This window comes from Genypterus blacodes, unplaced genomic scaffold, assembly GCF_046128005.1.
Source record: "Genypterus blacodes isolate CSIRO-AG114 ecotype Tasmania unplaced genomic scaffold, CSIRO-AGI_Gbla_v1 ptg000029l_1, whole genome shotgun sequence".
Taxonomy (NCBI): domain Eukaryota; kingdom Metazoa; phylum Chordata; class Actinopteri; order Ophidiiformes; family Ophidiidae; genus Genypterus; species Genypterus blacodes.
This window is the reverse complement of record NW_027466842.1, coordinates 2,855,405-2,873,781: the sequence shown is the minus strand read 5'-3', so window position 1 is coordinate 2,873,781 and position 18,377 is coordinate 2,855,405. Positions and strand designations below refer to the sequence as shown.

General features: G+C 45.7%; 1 protein-coding gene across 2 annotated transcripts in view; it reads right to left on the bottom strand.

Moving 5' to 3' along the window:
* The window catches only part of ptch2 (patched 2), a 28,586-nt gene extending 16,514 nt beyond the window's left edge, over window positions 1–12,072 (bottom strand). For both annotated transcript variants that reach the window (XM_076145079.1, XM_076145080.1), the window contains exons 1-5: window positions 11,520–12,072; window positions 9,802–9,994; window positions 1,110–1,299; window positions 947–1,016; window positions 767–858 (exon numbers count right to left, since the gene is read on the bottom strand). In XM_076145079.1, coding sequence (XP_076001194.1) covers window positions 767–858; window positions 947–1,016; window positions 1,110–1,299; window positions 9,802–9,994; window positions 11,520–11,666 — 692 coding nt within the window. In that variant the 5' untranslated portion in view covers window positions 11,667–12,072. The remainder of the gene's footprint in view (window positions 1–766; window positions 859–946; window positions 1,017–1,109; window positions 1,300–9,801; window positions 9,995–11,519) is intronic.
* Window positions 12,073–18,377: the final 6,305 nt, after the last annotated feature.

Genomic DNA, 18,377 nt, shown 5'->3' with positions numbered 1-18,377 from the left:
TAACCGCCCTTGTAGCCTCGCTCTCTCTTTCTCGGGGGACTTGAGGGCTTGAATACTGCCCATTTTATTTGTTGGACAACTTGGGAGCTGGGAGCCCGGGGGCATTACCATGAGAATGCCGAGTGTTAGCCGTGAGCTGACAAAGCCGCCCCCCCCCACCACCCCTCACACCAACCACCACCACCCCCACCCCCCCTCCTCTGGGGCCCCTGCACTGATGGACACTCTCTCGTAAACTGAAAGAATGCTTACCATTGTCTGACCCAAAGGGCTCCCCTGCCACCACCACCACCGCCGCCGCCACCATCACCATCTCTCCGCCCTCCGTCCCTTCCAGCTCACCACCGCCACCCAGTTACTGCTGCGGTGATCTCTCTCCCTCTCATCCCTCCCTCGCTCACTTTCCCCCCCCCCTTTGAATTTCTCTCTCCCCCCATCGCCCTTGCTGTCACAGACCCCTCCACCTCCACAGCCACCGCCACCACCCACTCACCCACCCTGTTCAGTCCCTCTCTGGGCCCTAAAAGAACTCTATTACTGACCGCTGCTGTCAGTCACAGCATCCACTGACAGACTCCTGAAAGCCCAACTGTATGTCTCCATTGAGCATGTGTTAGAAGTTATGGGACCTTCCAGAAAAGCTCCAGTCTGCATCGCAAGTCAGATGGAAGCAATGACAGCCGAGGGCGAGCCAAGTCTTTCTATGCAACGTTGTAATATGGAAAAAAAATAAAAAATCAGTCGGGTTAATTATTCCAAGACTTACGGTAAATAGGCGGAGCCTCCTTGTAGTTTGGCCCCCTCCCAAAAACAGTCCAATGGAGTGATTATCATGCAGGGGAACAGCTTGTCAATCATCTGGGCGAGGAAATAGAAAGCGTCAGTAAACATTAGAAAACGAACAGCGACAGACTCTTCAATCTGTAGAGTCGATCTGTCATCTTACCCTTTCAATCATGACATTTTCTATGATAGGGACTCCTGATTTATAGCATATTTTGTTGAGATCCCACGACCTGAAGAGAACAGAAAACGTATATATATTAGTCCATAAAAAAGATCTGGTGACATCTAATCTTTCACTTTTCGGCACTAATTCCTGCACTTACTTTCCGAACAGTGACACCTGGACCTTGCTGGCAGAGAGGGCAGCTTCCATGTGAACCAGCAAAGCCTCCTGGGTAAGAATATTGGTGCCCTCTTCTTTCGGCGTCTGAATGAGCATCTGCGAGGTAAACACCGACTCCTCTCCCTGCTTCTCTCGAGTGTAGCGAAGCTCATGGCTCACCCGACTGCCAGCTGGAAGAGAGAGAAGAAACCATGAATGAATGGACGGACAGATAGAGAGACAGACAGATAGACGGATAGATTTCACATAAATAAGCCACACAGGGACACATATTTGGATCGGATAGCCCGTTTCATGTGTACATATGCACACGCACTTAACACGAGAACAAACCCACACACACACATACACACACACACACACACACACACACGTATATCGACCAACGCCCTTGGCCCTTGCCAGTGTTGGTTTTGAAGGCACTTCACACAAGCTACGCGTCTGGCCAAGAGAAATGAGTAATACAGCTTCTCGTTGGCTCCTTCTGTGAAACAGATGTGCCCTGTTAGTTAGGAAAAACAGCCCTGTGATGCCCCCAAACCCTCAGCGCTCTGCTCAGGGCAGCAGATACGGGCACAGCACAGCACAGCGGCGGGGAAATGCTTCTGAACTAAAAGGATGAGGGGAAATCCTGTGTCCACCTTTGAAAGCTTAATTAGATGTCAAGTAGGAAAATGTAAGTACATGGGCATGAAATTACATATTTCAACGGGAAGAGGAGAGAGGGGAAGAGGAGAGGAGAGGAGAGGAGAGGAGAGAAGAGAAGAGAAGAGAAGAGAAGAGAAGAGAAGAGAAGAGAAGAGAAGAAGAGAAGAGAAGAGAAGAGAAGAGAAGAGAAGAGAAGAGAAGAGAAGAGAAGTAATTACTTTAAGAATAAGAAGTGGGGCAAAATATTTTCGTGGCGAGAAAGAGAGAGAGAAAGAGAGAGAGAGAGAGCTATGCTACGCTGTGTGGTAGACTCCAGCCCCTAATTACAGGAGGTTGCCCTGAAAAGAGTTTGCCAGCCGGGGGGATCTGTGCCTGTGCCAAGTGGACATGAAACATGCCGCGCTGGATCACAGAGGGCCCGTCTGCCCCTCTCGCTGTCCCAATACATGACAACCTCAGAGAGAAAGAGAGAGAGAGGGAGAGAGAGAGAGAGTGAGGCTGGATGTTTGGAAACAGGGGTTCCCTCCTCCTTCATTCGAACTCACGTCACTCTTTTGCTCACTTTCACTGAACTGTACTCAATCCTGGCTTTACCTCCTTTATCATCTATTTCTCCCCCACTCTTAACTCGCTTTCCCTCTCTCTCTCTCTCTCTCCCTCTTTCTTTCCCCTTTTTTACGCTCCGCTCCCCCCCGCCTCCCCCACCCCAAGCCCTTGGAGCAGGCTCCTATAATTGATGGGGAGAAAAGAAAAAACAAACTGTCCGGCCTGCGCTGCTCAAAAGTGTGAGATCAGGTTCAAACTCTGGGCCTTCGGAGACACAGTCCAGCATTTCTCAGTTTCGCTTTCAAGGCTTTAATCACCTGCGCCGGGGCTTGAGAATATCAAGTCACCTGGTTTATTTGTAGTCGGGGGTGGCGTCTTTTCTGAGTGGGTCTGGCTCTGTGCATCCAATCGCTACTTCAAACAGATCCGCCCCTTAAAAAACACGATAAGGTCTTTTCTGCGTGGAGAAACAAACTCTAATTCAACACTTTTACATGTCTGGATGTACAAACTGCTCACATCCACGCGACTCCACTCTACTTTGCATTTCCTTTACCGCACGGATTTCCAAATCAAAGAAAGGCTACTACAAAATGGAACCCCTTTTCCGTTTGCGGAGCTCTTTGACATCTGTTAAACCTTTTTTGACATTTCATATGTTAACCTCTGCAGCGTGGGGTTTTGATCCCAACAGGAACTGGGTGGCTCGGAGAGACTCTGGCTCTGTAATTACAGGCCTCCTGAAGTAAATTATAGCTATTTGTGTCTCGTTCCTCCCATCTGGACCACCCAGGCAGCCGGCTCTCTCTCTCTCTTTCTCTCTCTCTCGCTTGCGCGCTCGCTCCGTCTCTCTCTCTCTCTCCCTCTCTTTCTCTCTTCAAACCCCTGGTCCGGCCCCCAACAACCGCCCGACTCTTGAGCTTTCACACTATTGCTCCAGTCAGCCAGTGGCTCCATATGTTAAGAGCTTGTCCTTTCTTTCTTTTTTGGTATCTTTCTTCAAATCTCCTTGTTTTGTCGCGTTCTTCTCTCTCTCGCTCTGTCTCGCTCTGTCTCTCTCCGTCTCTCTCGCACTTTCTCACTCTTTTTCACCCCCCTCCACTACCCTCTCCCTGCACCCAGCCTGTTCTCCACACAGCCTTAAAGAGACAGTTCCCGGAAATTTTCCCCACCCTGGGAAAAAAGACAAAACACCTTTGAGTTCAGACGCCAAAGTTTTAACACCTCGGCCCTTTGTAGTTTTAGAACACGAGCGAGTTTCTGACACGAGAAATGAGCCGGTTTATGGTGAAATTAGAAAGAATGAACAGAAATGATTGAGAATTGTTTCTAAATCGATATCATAGCAACTCTTGGGACTCTAGGGTTGTTGCATTTGGAGCATATGCTGCGAATTACCTCGCTAATCTCACCACTTTAACACTTCCACAACAGTTATGACATCAGGTAAGAGAGAACTGATATGGTTTTCATGTTTGTGCGTGTGTGTGCGTGTGTGTGGGATTGTGGTAATGTAAACTCACTGGACCCTATCTCATCCAGTCTCAGTCATTTCCTCTCCACCTGACCTCACAAAGAATCGAACCCCTGGGATCCTTCGCTGCAATGAAAAACATTGCATCCCGATCTCGCTTTTCCCACTATTCCACTCTTCTCTACTCTATTCTATTCTAGTCTATTGTCTCGGTTTGAAGTTCTAGTCCCAGTTCCAGGCAACGCTAGGTCAGACCAGGCCACCTTCAAAGTTCAGTGTGGTAGATTAGCTGGATTAGGGGGCCTCTAAAAGGACCCATGCTGCTATGGAGGAAGACCCAGGATGAAGAAGGCTGAAAGTGACATGTATGCTTTTTTTACCTGCTCCATGGCGACACGCAAACCAAGTGGGGTCTGTGTTTTCCCAAAGTTACATTCTCAGTGTAGGAACATGAAAGAAACGGCAGCTAATTTATGTGTGCGTGCATGAGGAAATCATCTCCTCTGACCACTTCAGTGAGGCAACGATGTAAGAAATAAAACCCGTCTGATCATTTCTATCCATCATCTGCAGGTCTTTGAATGCACCACAATAGAGGTTCTTTTTTTCTTTTCAGCTCGGGATCCATTCTCTAACGTATGGACCCCGCAGAAACAGAACCCGTGCCCCCACATCGGGTCCTAAAGCGTGGATGGAGAGCCTGGCACTGCCCTGTAGCGGCGCCTGAGCGGGCTGCCCCCCCAGCAGATGGGCCGTTCCTCCATAGAAGCCCCCCGAGTGCCGCTCCTGCCTGAATGCAGACCCCTTTGTCATTCAACCCTTCAATTTCTTTCAGATGTTTCCCAACAAACAGCGGAATAAAATAAAGAGGGAACTTTTTTCACGACAAAAGCAAATGGACCAAAACTTTCCCAGCCTGTAAAACAATGCAGGAGTCGGCAGTGGGAGGGACTTTGGTATCTCACCTATAGAAATACAGTGTGTGTGTCTCTCTCTCTCCCTCTCTCTCTCTCTCTTTCTGTGTGTGTGTGTTTTGTCTACATGTAGCTATGGGTGTATTCATCAATCATCAAAGACGTTTGTATTACACTCATGTGTAACATAACAAAACAAAATAATTAAAACCAAATCGTTCGCGTCACCCATTTCCACATCGTGATAAAAAACAAACTATGAGATCACACATTTAAAAAAATCGGGATAAAACAGAGAAAACAACAGGGGGAAAAAATCAGTTTCACTTACATTCTATTCAGATGTGCCAGTGGTGTTAGCCACCACACATAAATTTCCACCAGGGTTGGCATTTAGGCACTTTCTATTTCCATATGTATAGGCTTGCCTCTGCTAATTATGCTAATCATGGGCAGTGTTGGCCACTGTGAAAAATAGTCACATTAGACACTCCACTGACCGCTAATACTGCTTAATGTGTGGTTGAAACATACATTCATCCCTGCCTGAAAAGCAAAATTTTTCCACGTTGCTGGTCTCATTCAGACAAGAAATGAATTTATTGAGCCCGAGAACCATTTCTTTTTTCCCTCCCAAGTACCAAGAAAATGTTCAGTCTCTCCCTCCGTCGCTCCCTTTACGTTTTTTATACTTTCACCACGGAGGCAAATGGTGCAAAAAAAAACAAACAAAAAAGAAAAATGAAGGTGACTGGTGTTACTTTATTTCACGCCGGCCAAAGACAAAGCTGGGGCCTTCAGTGTGTGTGTGTGTCTGTGTGTGGGGGGGTAGCTTGTGTGTGTAGATTGAATTTTCATTATCCTGTTTTCAGTCGCATTGAGGTAAATTCTCAGGATATTCCATTTAATGTTGTGAAAGGATTCTGAGGGCGCAGTGTCTGCTTGTGCCCGGCATATATAAGTGTAAATGTAAAGAAATCTTTTATCTTGTCACTTGTAAGTTGTGGCTGTGACCCTGTTAACCCAGTACACACCCTGCTTTTGTCTTTACAACTATAAAACTCGCAGTTTAAATTCAAAAATACAGGTGAAAAGGAAGGAAAGGTGTGTATTTTCCTCTAACAATGCGTCTCCTGCACGCACGTCTGTAGCTGAGCAATGTGTGTTTATTTGTTGGGGGGTGGTCTGGGGGCCTGACTGCTGAAGTGTGTATGTGTATATGAGAGTGTGTGTTGAGGGTGGGCAGGGGGGAGAGCTTAGAACAGGGATGGAATGAGGGAGACTGGATGGGAGGGAAGGGTGAAATAAACATTTAGAAGTGACCCAGGTTGACTCTGGTCTTGTTTGTTCTCTCTACCAGTGAGGTCCCGGGCCCTGAGCACTGGAGTTTATTTATCTAGCTGGGGCACCGCCGCGCACTATTCACCTCCAATAATGCCTCATAGAGCTCCCTTTCTCTGTCTGAACTGGGTTCGCTGTGTGCGCTCTGATGAATTATAGCATTTACCTGCTGTGCCGCGCTGAGGTTTGTTTAGAGAAACGGCTCCAAAACACCAAAATGCCCACGTGTGTGCTTATTCGCTCATTTGTGCACGCACACGAAATGTTCTCTCTCTCTTTTGCGTGCTTTATTCCCTCTTTTAATCCGTTTTGCGTTTTGTCCGTACATCTCAGTTTTCTGTTGCTTCTCTCATGCTATGTGGAGTGCATATGTTCTTTACCTCCCCCTTCCTTCCCCAGCCTCCTTCCACAGGCCTCTTTATGGGACATGTGGTGGGCCTGCTATTCAGATAGGCCCGTCACACTGCACTCATATTTGGACAGCTTGACTCTGTGTACATGTCTGTCATGCTTTACCCAAACTCTGCCAAGAAGGATGAGTTTAGTTAATGTAAGCGTAAACATCACGACTTTTAAGATGTCGGCCATTTCTTTCCCCTCTCTTTCCCTCTCTCCCTCAAAAAAGAGTTTCTACCAAACCTTTGTAAAGACTCTTTATGCTTCATACTAAAAACACATTGCAATAAGACAACAATGTAACATGGGCCTCGCTTTATGGCAAAAACCCTGGTAAAAAAGAGGGTAATCGAGCCATAAACCTTCCACTCTGTTCCTGTCCCAACCCCCCACAATGCCTCCTCTCATCCTTCTATTCTTCCTACACCTCTTTTTATGATCCCTCCCTCCTTTAGGACAATACAGCATGAGTGACACGTTGACACCAACTTTCATCAGCGTCAGATGTGGGCTGGCTGTAAGTCTAAGGCTAAGCACGTAAAAAAAAGAAATCTAACACACACACACACACAAAAAAAAACAAAATCACAATATTATTCAGTCGCCCTGCTGAGGAGTTACAGACAGTGTTTGGTTTTTGCTAATTCAGCGCTTATTCCTCTCTTTACTGGCTACGACGCAACAATACAGCAAGATCCCTGAACAAAAGCGATGCGAGAAGGTACTTTTGATGGGCGATGTCTGTCTCGGATTCTCTTCAGAGGTTGGGCAGAAAGCCAAAAGTAGTCCTTAATCCCTTCGCCAGACAAAACAGACAGACGGTGTAGCTTTAATTTTCACCTACGCAGGTGTGAGGCCTGAGAGTATGATTCCACTTTTCACTTTTGACAACGTGCGTACGTCTCCATACAAGAATCCCTAGGGCAAACAAGCAGGGCTGTCATGTTAAACGTGCAAAAGCTCTGAGAGCAGAGGTGTGTTTGATTGAAAATGAAGGGATGCACGGCCATTAGAAACCTTCTCTCTCTCTCTTTCTCTCTCTTTCTCTCTCTCTCTCTCTTTCTAACTGACTGCTGCGCTCTGCTTGACGGTGTTTTGGGGCCGTAGGAGGGAGGAAGCAATTACAAAAACCCTGGTGGCCTGACTTCACAGAGCAAGCAGACAGACAGGTAGAAATGTAAATTGACACACACACACACACACACACACACACACACACACACACACACACACACACACACACACACACACACACACACACACACACACACACACACACACACACACACACACACACACACACACACACACACACACACACACACACACACACACAAAGCAGAGGCAGACAGACAGGCACGCAGTCAGGAAGTTTGTGCAGGCGGGAGATAACGCACGCCAAAGGTGGCAAAGATGACAAGTGTAGGTGTGAGAGAGGGTGCGTGGGTGTTGTGGAGGGAGTGTCTACACTGGTATGGATATATGATGGGAAGCATATGTCCCTGAGACACACACACATTCCCCCACACACACACACACACACAGCATGCACCGTGTTGGCAGAATGTTGGAACATACGGTGTCAATTCACAGCGCGGACTTGACTACTTTATTTTGAACAAATCAGCATACAAGTGGAAAAGCTGTTTCATCAGATTGGTTTGAGACTTGACGACGTGCAGATGAAGCCGTCGAGCCAAAGGCAACCGTTGATTACAATCGATTACATAGCCGAGGGGAAAGAGACACTCATCTAAGTATTTGGGTTCTGCCGATCCAAGTTATGAAATCAGCTGTCCTATTAGGGAACATATCATTCCTCCCTGTTGTGTTCTGGCTTGTGGGTGCATGTGTGTGTCTGTGTGTGAGTGTGTGTATGTGTGAGAGAGAGAGACGGGGAAAGAAAGAAAGAGAGAGAGAGAGAGAAATAACCTCTTCTTGTTACCGAACCACTTTACTCTCCATTGAGGCCCTTGCAGCTTTGTCAATGGGCTATTGGTGGAAACAAGGCAGGCAGAAACTTTAGAAACATGGCCATGGCCTCTTAAAGGCACAGCATTCCTTTTCAGCCTATGGTTCAACTCCCTCAATCCCACAGCAAAACAACTGGCACACAAACATCTAAACATCTCCTTTAAGAGATCGCTCTGCCAATTAGCTCACGAGGTAATCCCAAAAGCTTTACACTAACTACAATGAAATCAAAGAAAAAGGGAGACTGTGAAAATTCAAGCTCCTATTGCCGGAGTCGGACATTTGCTGCCAAACTCCAGATAATCATTCAATTAACTGCCATTGCAGATTATTTTGTTTTATTCTGCTTGATCGGGAAGCTCCAAACACTTGGTCTGACACCACCCTTGTGTGTGTGTGTTGTCTGTGTGTGTGTGGTTCTTATGACACCTCCGCAAGGCTCCTGTGGGAGCCGCTTGTCCCCTGTTCCTCTAGTGACATGGTGGGCTTAAAAACCCTATAGAGTCTGTTTATATTCACCAACTGCTGCGGTGCTTTTAGAGCGTGCAAAACAGGTGGGTAAACTTCAGCTGCATTCACTTATATTTTTTTTTCCTTGTGAGGAGGAGAGGAGGAGGAGGGAGGAAGGGAGGGAGGGAGGGAGGGGGTTTGGGGAGGTGGTGCCTGCTTGCCTGCCTGCCTGCTTGCCTCTTGTTGAATGGAATCCAAGAATAGTTAGGGACCACACAGGGAGCCGAGAGGGGGGAGGGGTCAGAGCCCTCAAAGATGGCTAACCATTCACACAGTCCATCTGCTGCAGGGATCAGCCCCGGCACTGAAAGCCTGGGGGTATAAAAGGAATTTGGCCAGTGTGAAAAACCAAATAAAGCTGCTTCTGCCTCCGTAAAAAAACAAAACACGTACAGATAACCCTAAACTCCAATTCACAAAAAGAGGAGAAGGGGATCGTCGGCAAAGGTAAAGGATATGTGAAGGTGTGTGAGTCAGCTGAGACGCGTAAAAACAGGAAATGAAGCAAGAGCAAGACTGACAGACGAGGGAAGACGACGTGTAACGCAAGAGGGAAACACTCACGATCGCACAACCCTGAACTGGCAGAATACAACACATGTGACATGAACTATCACTTAAAGACAGTTCATCCAGTATCTAACAGCTATGAGGAGTGTGTGTGTTCCTCGATTCTCTTCCAGCCAAACAAAACAGCTTGATCAAAGCTACCAAACACGCTCCTCTGGAATCAGTCGGTATCCCAGCCAGACAAGCATTCATTCAGTCAGTCAGTCATTGAACACCTCGTGCACTCCAATGGCACTGAGATGACACTAGCGCAGCCACATCATTCCATAACACAGGACCAAGACATATCATGAACTCACCTTCCACCCATAGCTGTTCGATATCCGTTTCGATGGCTGCTACCCGGAGTCCCACCGACAGAGCCCCGAATACTAAGAGTCCAATAAAGAGGACCTTCCCACAGTGTCTCTGGATGTGGCAGCCCAATGAGAACAGGAGGGCCTGGAACCTGGCTCGGATCCACAGAGGAGCTTTCTGACCTACTGCCTTCCCCTGGATTTGAAACAGGAGGGAGGGCAAGAAAAGGACAGAATTATTACTCTGTTAATATCATGATGCATCATTGCGCAACGATACACACATGCAGGTTTATAGGCTTATGTCCCTCTTGTGACAGATGCTGTGTCATAGCAGAACTGAAAGCAACTTCAGCCTAATCCAGATCATTGTGTAGAATGTATGATTAAACTTTGTATACGTTGATAACTAAAGACTAATCCTGGATTCCGTGCCACTGCTGTCCTGCCTTGTGTGTGTTTACACCTCGTGTCTTTCACCTGTGCTGACTGCAGATCCATGTGAGGATCTTGACACAACATGCCTTCTTTCACATACAGATTTAGATTGCACAGATGTAGCAATAATATGAACTACACACAAGAGGAAATGGTTCAAATATAAGAAAATCAAAGTCTACATCCAATGTTAATTCCTCCCAGAGTAAGAGCTCAGACAGAAACGTGACTTGTGATTCAAATCCTGCCAGATGTATAAGATGACTTATATAAAACTGCTATTTAAGTTGTGCAGTGCATTGACGTTGGAAAAGATCATACAACTAAACTGTAGATGCTACTGCTTTTGAGATGATAATGAGGTATTCAGGTGCGAGGGCGTAAACGAGTGTTTTCATCCCTGTCTCAGTTTTCAAACGACGCCTATTTGTCACGACATTTCCCCCCCACATTCCTCTTTTTTCCCCCCTCCAGTCGTCATTAAAATATCTACATTACAACATTCCTTTCAGTCTCTTAATCTGCAAATGTCACCGCTGCAGAAGCCTCAGAGACATTGCTGCTGTTACTGCTGCTGCTGCTGCTGCTGCTGCTGGTGTTGTGGTTTCTCTCAGCAGTGCTGAAACACGTCCAAGCATCCAGGCGGTCCAAAGATGCGTTGTCAGATCAAACTCAATCAGTGAATTCCTTTACAGGGACCCACCGCATTTCCAAACAAGAGCCCGGGCCAGAGCTGCCTGCGCCCGGCCAGAAACACGCACAACAACACGGATATGGGAACGAACCCACACACGCTCAATCACTCACTCAATCACGGCGGTTTGTGTTTGAGAGAAAAAATGAATGAGAAGTTGATCCAGATAAAGAGGAACTTTATGTGGAAAAACGCAGGGGAAACGTTCTTACACTCTTTCGTTCTTATACGTTTCGTGACATGCAAACGAACTGAGCAACACAGCAAAGGTTTTTACACAAATTAGAACAATGCACACAAACTTAGGACGCCCTAATCTTTTGACCGTGGTGGGTGTTATTAAAACGCACTGGGCTAATCCTGATTTCACCCGGGGGGACTCCCTTGAGGGGGGCTCGGTGTGGGCCATGGTCCCCGGGTTTGGGAGCTCTCAGTCCCGCAAGCCTCCGTCTCCACACGCGCCCTCGCTTCTATGTTAGATATCTGTTTAAATAACCCTTAAACACGTCAAAACGTTTCATTGAGTGAAATGACAGCAAGCTACATTCACATGTCCGCGCTGTGTTTTGAAGTTGAGTTGTTGTATCACCTTTGAGATTTGTTTAAGTGCGAAAGCAGCGTGGCAGTAGCTGGGTCTCCGGAGCACGTCTGGGTTCGTAGGCGGCTGGGAGCGCGTGTAACTTGGGGGTAAATCTCCAAAGACACCGGCCCTTGGGACCCCGCGATCCGAGGCCATAGTCCAAAGAGGGTGAGCGGCGAGGGGCGCAGAGCGAAGCGACAGAGAAACGAGTGCGAGTTCAGAAAAGGCGACAATAATCCAACATAGAAGATGAGCGCATCCAGCACCGCCGGGGAGTAGTTAGAAGCAGAAGAAGAAGAAGGTTTTCTAGTCTTCCGTGGAGCCAAACAAGTCTCGAAACTCCATCCCAACATTATGCGCCGAAATCCGTATAGATCCTTCAGTCTTCATTCGTCCCGGTGGTTTGTGAAACAGCGTCTCAGAGAGGAGTAGTAGTAGGACTTGTAGTAGTAGTAGCCTGAGCCGTCTGTGTCAAGTCTAACTCCGATCCCGTAGCGGTAACATTTGGAGAACTTCGCCTCTCGGCAAATCCTGAAAAGGGAGGTTTGATGGAAAAGTGCTCCGGCTCCCATTGGCCAAGGAAGAGGCAAATTACTTTGCAAACATCGCCTATTATTAGCTGCTAAGCAACAGCTCACCAAAGTGGAGAGAGAGGGGGACCACCCAGGCTGCTGCTGCCTGGGCTGGAGGGGAGGAGGGAGGATGAGGAGGAGGAGGAGGGAGGGAGGGAGGAGTGGGAGGGAGAGAGGAACTCTTTCAATAAACTCTGCACACACACACACACACACAGGCGCGCACAGGCTCACATGCACGCACACCCACACTGCCTTGCCTAGCCTTGCCTTGCCTGCCTGCCTGCTTTGCTCTCTGGACATTATTCCCAGTGGCCCTCCAGTTTGTGCGAAGCAATCACACATGCCATCTATTGATAGGACAGCAAACCACCAACCATCTTCTCTTTCATCCACCGAGCCAACAAAAATTTCTGAGCACATAGCTGTCGTCATTTGTTTTCATTTTGTGTGTGAATTCGACATCTCTCAACATGTTTCTTATCAGGCCAAAAGGGAAATTCAGGGCATCTTCAAATGTGTGTGTTTAGCACTAACAGCTGTAGTCTCACCTCTGCATAGCAAAAGCTTCTAACACTGTATTAAAGGTTGATACAATATGAAAATATAACCTTTCATCTATGTTAAATGAGCTTTGAAAGAACATACGAACTGCGTCTTTGTCATCACTGCCTGTTCAACTATGAGACCCTTATCTCCCTGGAGACTTTTGGAAAGTTTCCACGTCTTGACACGCATGATTTCACGAGTTCAGAAAGCGGGTTCACCTCACAACCACGTCCACACAAAAGAAAGAGGTTTTCAGACGACATTGTTTACTAATCTCGAAGAAAAACCTGAGATTTAAGGAGTCTTGGTAGTTTGGTTTCATATTTGCTCCCTGTTGGCCCCACTCATGACAGTGTGCGGGTGAAGAACAAACACTGTAGCCGTGCTGTAATGCAGGACATTTGTCAGGTGACTGGTGCCAATTTCAGGCCCTTTGGGTGAGACTAAAGCAATTTGACGTGAGAGTAAAGTAATTTGAATATAGGTGTTGGTGCCGTAAGCTCATTCTGCTATTGACGGTGAGCGTCGTTAGAGGTTTTACGTGTGTCACAGCTTGTTGCTGAGCTGTTAGATCCATCATCACTGTTTACGTTGAATGAAATACATTAAGACCAAGCATAAGAAAGAGAGAGAGAGAGAGAGAGATGATTGGCCGACTTGTGTGTTTGTCAGTTCAAGCTGTGAAATGTTATTGTGAGAGGGAATGAGCATCATCTGAAGGAGAATCAATGAGAATACGCTGTGTATGATTTGATAGTTTATATTGTTAAAGTAGCATAAAGTAGAACATATATTGTATATTAAAATGGGTTATCAAATCAATACAAATCTGATTTTTCCATTTGATTATCCATAAACTTCACCTTAGGCTTTGTCCTTCCAGTTTAAATACTACTAAAGACCCTCTACCTCAGGGTCTACGTATAAAGTTTAACAACAACAATAGTAGTGATAATACAACCTCCCTTCTTTCTCTTTATCTCTCTCCATTTTCCCCTCTTTCTATATAAGAAATGATCTCCAAAATATCTGACAACTGTATGCGCAGTGTCATGTACAATGTTTGCTTCAATAAAAACCAATAAGAAGAGAAAGAAAGAAAGAAAGAAAGAAAGAAAGAAAGAAAGAAAGAAAGAAAGAAAGAAGTGTACAATATGATGTCTCTTCTTGACAAAACGGTTAATTGTATCGTCTTCTACATGGATTTCTATTGGGATGTAGGATCACAGGATACTGTTGTTAATTTTTCTTGCTCTGTAACGAACTTGGTGATATACCTGCATAGATACGAACTCAACCATCTGTCTGAATGGAGGGAAACATATGGTTCTGTAATGCGCTCATGTTTCGAGAGTGGAAATGGCCGACTTGTTTCTGTGCTTTGCTGGAATTGGCTATAGTTTGTCGGGGCTGGGTTGGTTGGGTTGAGTGGTAGAGGGAAACAGGCAGCTGGAAATGGGAGCTAATGTGGAATGTGAGGAATTGGGTTGTGTGGTAGGGGGCCCCTTCAAGCCTAACAAACTCAGGGAGGTCCGAGGCCTGGTCTGGAGGCCTTGGATAAATAAACCATCTGAGATGACCATGCGCTGTCCAGATATCTGCCATCACACCACCCAGGCCTCCAGACACAAACCACCCAGGCCTGCTCTCTCCATCCTCTGTCCCTCTAACCTCTATCCATCCCTTCTTCACTACATCCCTTCCTGTGTCTCCCACACTATTCCATTTATCCTAACTTCTCCCCTTAACACATTTTCACTCCGTTCCTTCTGCTCCTGCTTTTCCCGTCCTTTTCCTCGTTCCCCGCTTTCGCTTACTCCTCCCTATCTCCCGCTCACTCAGTCTGTTCCTCCATTTCATCTCTCCCCAATGACTCCATCCATCCATCCGTTCATCCATGCATGCATGGCTGGCAGTCCGTCCAGGGTTCTGTATGTACTATAGGCAGGGACCGCTCTGGCATTCAGCTGTCTCACAACAGCAGAGACGCCCGGATGGGGTTCAGGCCCAGAAAGTGTTTATTTATTGTAGAGTAAGGCTGTGAGACTGGTCACGGCTGTGTTTCTTCTCTCTCTCTCCCTCTCTCTCTCTCTCTCTCTGCATATGGGATAAGTAAAGGTGGAGGGGGGGAGGAACGAGAGACAGAAAATAAATTTCCTGAGTTATATTTCACTGGAGCTAAAGTGATAATTGTCGTCATTTAGGAGAAGAAGAGAGGTGAAAGCCAAAATTGTTCCATTACGAAAATAACTGAATTTTGACATTTCCTTCTTTAAACACTGGTCTTATGCTATGAAGCTATGCACGCACTGAGCTATGTAATGCAATATTAGTGTGTAACCAGTCCCTTGACATCCAGTGCCAAGGTTGGATCAAACAGTAGTAGTACTTAATTCATGGAAACATGTTTTAATTTGTTTCCGAATGGGACGGGAATCAAGTATGCTCAGACAGAACAACCTTTCTCAGGATTATATACTATAACATATACCTTATAGAGAAGAAAGCCAACTGAAAAAATAGAGAAGTTGTACTTAATACTGTCAAAAAGAAACAAAGATTTACATATTTTGTTATGCTTTTTCAACCAAAATCACTCAAAACAGTTGTACTTTGTCAGTATTTGATTCAAAAGTGATCCATCTCAAATAGTGTTGGACAGGCAATAAATAACACTAATCTCTTTATAATTATTATAGTCCAAAAAAATGCAAAGATGCCCAGTTGCAGAGAGATAAGCGATCTGCATTGAGCACCTCTGTCCGTCTCTCAGGAGAGCTGAAGCTGCCACCCACAGTCTCACACAAGATTAATTATGATAATGCATTTCTTTACCCCTTTGTCATCGTAATGAATGGTTGCCTTTAAGGGGAAAAACACACAAAACACACAGAGAGAGGGAGAAACACACTTTTCTCTGAGTCTTTGTTTGTGCGGTTGTAACAGAGGTATTGTCAGACGTAGCTAGCAGGTGGTAATGCAAACTCAGACCTGTTGCTTTAGCTTGGGAAACAAAGTCCAGAACTACGCCAGGGTGTATGTGTGTGTGTGTGTGTGTGTGTGTGTGTGTGTGTGGGCGTGTGTGTGAAGTTATGCAAATGATTGGAGAAGTGAACTTGCAGATGAAATATATGTCCGTTCAACAAAAATACAAATATGTTCTTGGCGCATTCAAAACACAAAATCGATCAAGATTTAGTGTTTTTAAAGATTTGACTAAAAGCTCACTCAGTTCTTAACCCGACGACTCTCCATCTCAGCTCATTAAAGGCCTTGGATGTAAACCTGTAAGGCATAAGTAGATTTTCAGGTGATTAATGGTACTAAAATGACCCAGAGTAAATATAGTGAAGCGTTTGAGATGTAAAAAATGTTTATTTTTCTATAGCCGATGTTTTGCAATGCACAGGTCTGGATGTTATGGAGCCTCCGGCTAAAAAGCCTGAAAAGGTCATTTGAAGATTCAGCCGGCCAGTCCGTGTGGTTCTTCCTGTGAGTTTACAGCAAAACCAATTGAAGATGTGATCCCAATCAACCACACAGTCAATGTTTAGTTAATTAGCCAGGGGCCTCTGCTGTGAAAGACACGGGTGGCTTAGTGTGTGCATGTGTGTGTGTGTAGGCATGTCACTGAGGTTGTTATCCCATACATGGGATCTCTGTCTCCATACAAAGTCATTGTTGGGGCAACTGTTGTATCTCATAAGCTTGTAAAAAGAGAAAGAGTGTGTGTGTGTATGGGTGTGTGTTCAGAAGTTATACGGAACAGGATTGTTTGTGTGTATGTGTGAGGGTGTGTGAGTGTGTGTGGTGAGGGGGGGGATCTTAAAAGGTAGTGTGTGGAAAAAAGGGAGGGAGGAAATTCATTTGTGGCTGGAGAACACAGAAGACAAATTGAGGAAGTGTTGTGCTAATGTGTAGGGGTCAGCAGCAAACACACAGGTTTCTGACTGACTGCCACTTGGGTGGCCTGCTCTCTCTCTCTCTCTCGCTCTCTCTCTTGCTCGCCCACGATCAGCCCTCAAGCCATGAAGCCACCCAGCTACTCAGCAAACCCCCAACCCAATGTTCAGACTCCACCCCACATCCTTCGCTCTCTCTCTCTCTCTCTCTCTCTCTCTCTCTGCGTGTTACACGTCTCCACAATCCATCCATCCATCCCTCCCTCCCTCCCTCCCTCCATCCATCTTTATTTCCCTTATTTGGTTTCCTATGTTTAAGAAAAGGAAGTCAATGTTACATGTTTTACCCATCTGAAATCTGAATTTGGTATAATATGTTTGAGTCACCATACATAGATTAGATTTATCATTTGACATAGATTAAGTAGGCCCAATTTAATAGCACAAGATAATATTTGCAAGAACAGTATCATTCATTCATCTTTGTTAAAATGACCTGTGCATTGTTTTATACCTTGGCCTGCTTGTATCAGTTTCCTGTATGTGTTTCCTTCAGTCTGTCTTCTCTGGCCTAGTTTGGGCTGAACAATTAAGTTCCACTGCAGAAATATTTGCCACATTACAAAATTCCACCCGAGGCTACAAACCCCTACTGACCAGCAGACAGACAGACAGCCCTGATATATGATCCAGGGCTCGACATCTGATCTCCAGACCTGCAAAGCGCACACGCACATTTGTGTACGCATGTGTGCACACGCATGCATGCATTCACACTTAAGACAGCGTTGATTACTTTGTGTGGCACAGGATTAACAAGAGTCACACACACAGGTACGCCTGCAAGTACACACCAGCAAACAACATATAAAGGCCTGCAGGCAACCTCGGCCATGGCGGCGTTGCATTCAGGGGACTCTGGGGTCTTTGTACAAATATACAAACCTCCAACCAAACATACCCGGCTGCCAGATCTCATCATCTGGTTGAAGGGAGAGGTCAGAGAGTGAGACCACTAAAAAGGTTAACACAGCCAAGACAAAAGGTGTGGACAAAGTGAGCTTCAGGTTTTGAGCTCAAAACGCTGGTGACAAATGTCGTCCTTCACCTGAACATCTCATCAGTGCTGCAGAGTGAACAAACACGTCTAAAGGACGTGAACTGATTCCATCTGAAAGAGTCAGAATGTCAAAAATCACAGAATTTGTAGCACTAATTTGATAATAATACATTTGTTGAGGATTTAGGCATTTTAAAGCACACAAGATCAATGTAGTAGTTGGTTCATGTGATGGAAACTAGTTTAGAAAGAAACAACCACAAGACTATTAAAGCAATGACTGAAGCCATCAAGAATCTCTGCAACGATTTTCAAAGAAATGGTGGATTAAATTTGCAGTTGGACTCGCTGACAGAGGGATGAAGTGAGACGAGCAGTTGGAACAATTGTTGAAATATTGAGCATATGTGAGCTGAAGTCACATTTAAACACAAATGGGAAGACGATCCTGTGATGCGGGCTTCAGGGCCACATGAGCAACAGGCATGCAGCTGTTTCTTCACTTATTCTCCTAAATTTGTGAGTTGCAGACTTGTTAAAGATCTGGTTAAATTAAAATATAAGTCCTGCTGACAATATTATCCGACTGATTCTACTATGTTAATTCCTAAAGTATTTATTACTCATAACAAGCTTCCGCGGAGAATTAGCACCTTTGCTAGTTGCGCCGCTACTAAACCTGCTAGTTAGCAACACAGCAGCAGCATATTTAGGTTAAAGTTAACTCAATTCAGTACCATTAATTGTGAAATGTGACATAGTAGGTTGATGTTTACATTTAGTG